The 7,950-nt window shown below is 44.9% G+C and overlaps 1 protein-coding gene across 1 annotated transcript; it reads left to right on the top strand.

The window, feature by feature from the left end:
- The first annotated feature begins 8 nt into the window (after positions 1-8).
- NTAN1 (N-terminal asparagine amidase) lies at positions 9-6,889 on the top strand. Its single transcript, XM_062503423.1, has 10 exons — positions 9-197; positions 1,209-1,311; positions 1,399-1,464; positions 2,020-2,128; positions 3,053-3,126; positions 4,353-4,406; positions 5,158-5,211; positions 5,728-5,825; positions 6,061-6,174; positions 6,348-6,889. Exons 1-10 carry the CDS (start codon positions 117-119, stop codon positions 6,525-6,527), a joined length of 933 nt encoding a protein of 310 aa, XP_062359407.1. The 5' UTR covers positions 9-116; the 3' UTR covers positions 6,528-6,889.
- Positions 6,890-7,950: the final 1,061 nt, after the last annotated feature.

The following is a 7,950-nucleotide window of genomic DNA, read 5'->3' as shown; positions in this document are numbered from 1 at the left end:
GGTCTGGTCTGGTGTGGTGTAGTCTGCCGAGGGAGAGCGGAACCGGCCCGGCTTGCTCTGGTGTGGTGTAGTCTGCCGAGGGAGAGCGGAACCGCCTCGGCCCGGCGCTCGCCGAGATGCCGCTGCTGGTTAACGGGGCGCGAGTCGACCTGAGCCGGCCCACGGGGGACATGATCCGCGCCCACCCGCACCTCGAGGTGAGGGAAGTGGGCAGGGCCCGGCGAGGCCCGCCCTACCGGCTCCCCGCGGGCCTGAGGAGCCGCGGTCGCGGCCGGGCGGGGCGGGTGGCGGAGCGGGGCGGCCTTGGGTGGAAGCGGCCCGGGGCAGGGGCGGCCCCGACCCGGACCCCGCGCGTTCCCCGCGCTTTGACAGCGGCGAACCGCGGGGTGATGGGGAATAAATAAACCGGTGTCGGCGGAGGGGCTCAGCGGTGACCGTGCGGCCGGGGGTGGGGGTGCCCCGGCGGGGCCGAGCGGGGCCTTTCGGTGTGAAATGACAGAAGCTGATGGTAAAAAGTCAAGACGGGCACTCTGAGGAAAATGCTGACCTTGCTTCCAGGGTCACTGTTAATATCTTAACGGCGGAGTGCGAGCCAGGAATGTCAGCAGAGCTGTTTCCCATCAGAAGGTGTTTCTTTACAGATCCTGAGACAATGCAGAAAACCAGGGTAAATTTGATAAAGTTGTGAAGTGTTTTTTGAGCCCAGAATGGAATTACACTTTGTCCCTAGCAAGTCTGTGCTGAACTACTGCAGTAGTCGTAGCCCAGGAATCAGGTTTTCCATACAGCAGTCGAGATAATAAACGACAGTATTTTGATAAGTGTAAAAGAAATATGCTGGATTATTGCAGTAGAAGATTGAAACCTCTGTATTTCATGTTTCCTGTTCTGATTAAATGTCCAAGATCAGTTATGGTATTACCTAATGTAATCTTTGCCCAGTCCAAATATTTTTTACTGTGCCTCCATTTTATGGTCCATATAACAGGGAAAGGTGTTTTGTGTCTCTCTGGAATGATGGCATTTAACTTATGACTTGATCAGTGTCAGGGAAGCAGAAAGCTTTCAAAATTCAGAGTTCTCTGTACAAAACACACGTGTTTCTCTCTGACCTGAGTCCCTTTGCTTTTCAGAGGTGATGTTTCTGTGAAGTAATGGGTACACCTGAGAATTCAGCCACTGTAGTATCTGTTATCATTAATCTTTAGGAAAAGGCAAAACTTCTGAAAAGTCAGCCTGCTCAGATCGTGGAACCCAAAGGCCTTCTCTATGTCCAGCAGAGAGAGTTTGCAGTGACTACCCCTAAAGATGGTGTGTAGAAACATAAACATTTTTTCTTGTACTGAAGCAGCTATTGTGAGGACTGAGTTCTTACAGTGTTTTCCTCCTTTAAAATAGGTTCTGTTTCCATTCTTGGATCAGATGATGCCACTACCTGCCACATAGTTGTGCTCCGACACACAGGTATCTCTAGAGGATGTTGAGAGCAAAGCCTGTTTCCCTGAAATAAGGACTGGTTTATGTGGCATTAATAAAATAAACTGCAGTTACATTAATACAAACCTGGATCACCAAAAGTCACGTAATGTGTAACTGCAGACTCGTTCAGAGCATTGTTGTGTGTGGTGTGAGAGGTTCAGTGCTCTCCTTGCTCCATGAGCAGGTTGTAACTTGCTCTGCAGCTGTGGCCAGTGGCATTGCAGCCCTGGGCTGTGTCCAGCAGTCTGTCAGTGCGGAGTTTGGATGTTGCAGAGGTAGAATTTGTAGAAAGATCCTCACCGTGTGTTTGGGTTTCTGACTTTAGAGACATTGCCTGGTCCTGTTCAGAGGGCACTTGTACCCCTCAAGGGGGCTGTGCTGATTTTGTGATGGCCCGTGCAGAGGTGTTGCCTCGGCCCGAGTCACTTGCCCTGCTGGGGGGGGGGGAGGCCGTGGTGGGGCAGCTCTCCCGTGCAGCAGTGGGGACTGCCACTGTTGGTGCCACCGTCTGTCGCTGAGTCCCTGCTGTGCCTTCCCCAGGCAGCGGAGCCACGTGCCTGACACACTGCGACGGCTCGGACACCGAGGCCGAGGTGTCGCTCATCATGAGCTCAGTGAAGTCCTTCTCTAACTCCTCAGGCTGTGGCAGGTCAGCTCTGCTCCCTTCTTGTGCTCTGCTTCTCCCAAAGGTTGCTTCAGCTCCTGCCGTGGGCTGTTGTGAGGTGATTCTGTGGGGTTCACACAAGGGAACTGTGCAGGAAATACCTCTTGATCAGCAGCCGCATGCCAAGTGAAAATTACTTCCTTGATAATGATTTTGGGGGTACTTCTAGCAGTTGTTTAAAGCATGGTTCTGTTCTGAAGAGTGTCTCTGTAAAATAAGGTTTGTGTTTACTGTTTCCCCTTTAACTTCTGTTCCAGATTTGCAAAGCTTTCCATATAACTGTTTTTTTGGTTTATATGTTATTTTTCCCTTCAGAGTTTTTGTAAATTCTTTTCAGCATCTGACAGTCCATCAGGGAATTTTGTAAGTCCACATTAAAAATTTTAAGTTGTGTGGAAGACAGGACAGTGGGTAAAAAGCTCTAAAACAGAATTTAGCAGACAAGCTTCTTTCTGGATGTGGTGGTTTTTGCCCCTGTAGTTTGGTAAGAGCAAAAGCTAGCTCATGAACTTTGATTCCTGATTTGTAAGGACTTTACATAGACACTGCTTAGAGAAGAACCTTGCTGCATGATCCAAAATAGTTGTGAGGAGGTCACGGGAACAAAAATCTTGAAGTTTAATTAACTGAAAGATGACTACAAAGTTCAGAGGTGTCCTGGAAGAGAATTGCATGTATTTAATGCCTCTTCAAGCTTGTTCCTGTGCCATTTCCTGGGTGATCCCTGAAGTTTTCAGAATGGAATTATCATAACTTGCTGTGTAATGCAAACCAGCTTGGTGCATGTGATTGTAATAAGTGAGGCTTCTCTAATGATTGCTTTGCAGTTTGGGCTGGGGATTATTTTGTAAAGCTGTTCATTTGAGATGTCTTTTTAATTGTTGTTTCCTGTTATTCCATCTCTGTTAGGCTGGAAGTGCACCTAGTTGGAGGTTTCAATGATGATAGGCAGTTATCACAAAAACTTACTAATCAGCTTCTTAGTAAGTTCACGTTTTTTCCACTCTCATGTCCAAAAAAAAAAAAAATAGTTCTGGCTGGATTTGGGCAGAGTTTGTTTGTAGTCTGAATCCCCAGTCATTTACTGGAAAGAAATGTGGATTCACTTTGAAGGGTCTTTTTTCTCTGCTTGAGAACTTGGTTTGGAGAGGGGCTGGACTGCTGGGGCATGCCCATGCTCAGTGCCTGGGCCACAGGGTCTGATCCTGTCACTTCTCTCTGGCCCGTCCTTGGCTGTGGAGAGTTGTGTGCAGTTCAGGTGGGATTTGATTCCTGCTCATCTGCTGTGGGATCTTGGGCAACTGTTGTCACTTTCCAGATCTGTACTTGTGGTTGACTCATTAGTTGCCATTCAGTTCATACCTTAATGTGATGAGGTAAAATTTAATTATTGTTTGGAATTGTCTAATGAAAAATGTCAGGTCTTTTTATAAAATCCGTAGTCCAGAGGAGTGATGGCAGTGCTTTACTATCAATTGGAAGTATAAAATACCTGCTTAGCTGGGAGTGTTCTGGCTTGTGCTAGGCACTTTCTCACTTCTGAAGAGGCCTCTGCCCCACTGGAATGGGGCGGGAGCAGGAATGGGGCAGATGTCAGGATTGGAGGGAGGTGTTCAAGGGGGTAAACAAAAAAGGAAAACCAAAGGCCCTGGGCTGCAGCCTTGTGGCTATGACACCTGATGTGTGCTATGTGTCTTGTGAGAGTTCTGTGCAGAACAAAGTATTTTGGTTAACTTACTTTAACCTTCTGATTTTTATGCATCAAGGTACACTTTGAATCAATAATGCTGTATTGCTATCAGAACTTCAAAAAAAAAAAAAGAGGCTTTTTTCTGGTGTTTGGGATGGTGAAAGGCAGAACTAATTTACAGTTAATGTAAAACTGGGTTTGTTCACTGTATATGTAGCATTTTAGGAAAAAACATTTAAATGTAAGCTGCTAAATGTATAGCAGACTAGAGCAGAGCTGATGTCATGTCAGAGCTAAACCAGTGTCAGTAGGAGGAAGTGGCAGAACACTTTCTTAGCAGATTTTTGCTGTTATAAATGGCCTCTCTCTGTAAATTCCTGTTAGTTTGAAGCAAATGTGCAGAACTCTGTTGGCAGTGTTGCCCTGCCTGGGGCAGGGATTTAGGTGTGTGTCCCTTGCCCCCAGACAGCAGTGCCCTGCCACCACTCACTGACATTTCTGCTGTCCTTGCCATCACAGGAGCATTTGACCTCCAGCCAGAGGATGTTCATTTAGTGACTTTCTGTGTAACAGGTAAGAAAATGTTCCTTGGGTTTGGAAGTACCTTTCCTGAAATAAAAGGGCAGGGGGTTTTTCAGGCTTTTTCTCTGTCCTGTGAGAAAGTAAAGAAGTCGCCCATGCAAATGTGTAATTTTCAGTTTTACTGCTGGGGTGTGTGTGGTGATGTCAGAGAGCCAGTCCAGGGGGATTTGCTCCTTACCAAGTGCAGCTGCCCTGAATGAACTCGTAATCATGGCCAGGTTATTTTGGCACGTTTTTCCCACCAACAGGCTCTGTACCTGTGGATATCCTGCAGTTGACAAGTGCACTTACAGACCTTTGTTCTGCTGGGCCTGCCTCCCTGCAGGGTCCAGTGAACCCATAAACTTCAGTTAGGTCATAGTGTGTGACTGCACGTGGAAGAGGAATTTCCTTTTCTTTGTATAATGTTGAGGTCACATTTCCATCCTCTTTCCATGTCAGAGGTGTTGGTGACCCACATCTTTGAACCTTGGCATCATGGTGGTTCTGCATTGTGTTTTTTTTCCCTATAAGTTATCTATGCAGAAGCTGGAGCTGGCTCTTCTGTTAGGAGACAGCTCCAAGTTCCACGTGTGTTTTTGTTGATCTCTGCCTTCTTCTCCATATTACTTTCAGGCTTCCTTGGTTATTTCTGTTTATGCAACATCAGGTCTCTTGCTCTGGAATAACATACAATTAAATAAATGCTGCTCAGACTAAAATCCAAAGCCCTATGAGTTTGACTTCTTTTTCTCCATTACAGAACTAAATGATAGAGAAGAACAGGATATTCACTTTCCAATCATTTATGGAATAGGTGAGTTAGTTGAATTCGAATGGAATTTTCTTTTGATAACTGGATTGCTTTCCAGATTCCAGTAGTAAATGAGCTACTTTTAATGACTGAGGGAAGTCCACCCTAAAAGTTGCACTGCTGTCGGAGGCATTGGTAAAAATGCTTTTCTTGTGGTGCCACAGCTGGGAAGATGCGTACATGGAAGAGGCTGTGTACAAATGCAAACAGATTTTTTTTTTCCTTTAACTTGCACTGAAGAGTTTATCAACCTCAAGCTACTGCACTAAATTTATGCCTAGAATTTAATCTTCTTCTTTTTGATTCCTCAATGTTTTTTCTAATTAGTTCACTCATCTCTGAAATACTGAAATACTGCCAGATTAAATGAAGTAGAAATGTGCTGTCATTGGCTTGGGGTCTGAGAAATACAAATGTGTGATGGGTTCTGCAAGACAATTTTGTTGGGGACATGGTCATTGTAAAGAAGTGTCTTGAAACAGTTAATTCTTACTGTATTTAATCTCTCTTTCCTACCAGCTGTGAATGTTAAAACAGCAGAGATTTTCCCTGCAACCTTCCCAGAAAAGGGGCCTGATGAGGATCTGCGTTCAGCCCATGTTTTAACAGGAGCACCGGTGAGTAAAAGGAAAGGGGAAAATGAGAAGGGGAGAGACCAGTTAGGGGCAATGAAACATCCAAAGTTTGAGGGAAATATCCTTTGGTAGCTCTGTGGGTTCTGTGTTGAAGTAGCTGGGGGTGCCAGTGCAGTTGGAGGGAAGCAGGGCTGAGCTGGACCAGGCCAGCCTGAGGGGAGCCCTCCCTGTCTGGGGGAGCCCTGGCTGCCTCCACAGCATCCCTGTGTTGTTACAGCTCACCAGCATCTACGATGCCAAGACAGAACAACTCCGGATTGGGCCTTATTTCTGGGGGCCTTTCCCACACGTGGATTTCTGGTTGGAACAAGATGATGCACAGATCTTACAGGTAGCTGAAACTAAATTTTGTTTGGTTTTTGTGGTTTTTTTTTTTGTTTTTGGCTTTTTTTTTTTCCTTGCCTTCTGCTGCCCTTGGGAGGGTGGGGAATAGCCTTCTAGAGGGGCAGGATAATTATTGTATTCTGAACATCAAGCAACTCTTGCTCCCATCTTCTTTTTCAGAACCTTTCCACATCGCCCCTGGCTGAGCCCCCCCACTTTGTTTCCCACATTAGATCTACATTAACATTTCTAAAAGAACATCCATTTCCATCTCAGTCCCTGTTCCCTGACAGGAAACCTCGCATCTACAAAAAAAATGAAGAAGGGTTGTGGGAACAGATTTGTTCTGACAAAATCTAACCTGGAACCCCCTCCACAGCTGCTTTAGGGAAATGCAGTCTTGCAAAAAGAGCAATTTGTTGCAAATAGCATATTGCTGGTCACAAATACCATTGTTCCTGTGCTTTTCAAAATAAAATATTTTGATAGAAGTAACTTGCTTTTTCTGCATTACTTATGTAGAAATCAGGGTTTCTTTGAAGTAAGAATTTGGTTTTGTTTAGGTTCTTTTGCTCCAGTGCAGTAATTTGATGGGCACAGGTAGAGAGGTGGCAATGCTGGAGACTGACAAGGTGAGTCACTGCATTTTGCACACACAGGAAAAGAAAGAGCTTGCTGGAGTATAGGAAAGTGACCTTCAACAATAACTTAATTCCAGAGTAATAATTTGAAGAATCTTTATTGAAACATTCAGGTAAGTATTTAAAGAATGAAGCTCATTCCAACAAAACCACTGATTAAACATTTCCAAATATAAAAACATTAAAAATTAATTTTTGTGGGCATAACTTTTACCCCAGCAAATTACTGATATTAACATACTTCATTGCACTAAAGAAACCAAAGAGGAAGACTAGTCAACTTAATTGCTTTTGCACTTTAGAAAAAATTGCACTGATTTACATAAATTACCCCAAAATTACCCAAACAAGATTAACTTGTTCATGGCATCCCAGCACTGCAGGCTTTGGAAGCTGAGAGTCAAATCAGGTGCCAGTACAATTCAAAACCCTCCAATTGTGCAGATTATCAAAGTAAGTCCCACTACCACTACTATCATCATGGTATAAAGGGATACCTGTGAGGGTGGGGAAAGGGAGGGAGGAAGAAACTCAAGTGGAGTAAACTGCAGTACTTGTATCCAGTCCTAGAGGGAGGATTCCCCTAGAGGGTTTGTATCAACCATCAGGTTACGTGGGGAAATCAAGTGTTGCCAAAGATGGTTTTCACAAGAGGTTCTGAAAATCTGCAGTGAAGTAAGATTATTTGGGGGAAAACACTTTTACACATTGGATTTTGATTTATTCAAAGCTTTGCTTGTGCATTAATAGTCCCAGACACTCTGAAGTTGTGCTCTTTGTAAATAACCTAAATAATTTCTCTTGAGTCTGTACAATTCCTACCACAGGTAAGTTATTGTCACTCAAAAAGTAAGTGTTGAAACCATCACAAATGTATTGGTTTTTCAAGCTTTACTACAGCTATCTTTAGAAATACACAACAGAAAGAACTCCAGTTACACTGCATAAACATGTTCAGTATTTGGTGTGTAAAGGCCGTGCAAAGGAAAGTAATGGTGCCTTGTGCTCCTTCCCAGGACAGGAGCAGGAAGCTGGCCAGGCATGCAGAGGCACTATTGCTTTCTAGAAGGCTGAAAATTCACTAACTCAGTCCTACCAGCCCCAGGGCCGTGGCTGGGGGGGTGAAGTGGTACAAGAGCAGC

This window comes from Cinclus cinclus, chromosome 16 (assembly GCF_963662255.1).
Source record: "Cinclus cinclus chromosome 16, bCinCin1.1, whole genome shotgun sequence".
Taxonomy (NCBI): domain Eukaryota; kingdom Metazoa; phylum Chordata; class Aves; order Passeriformes; family Cinclidae; genus Cinclus; species Cinclus cinclus.
The sequence above is the reverse complement of the archived record's forward strand: the minus strand, read 5'-3'. Positions and strand labels throughout refer to the sequence as shown.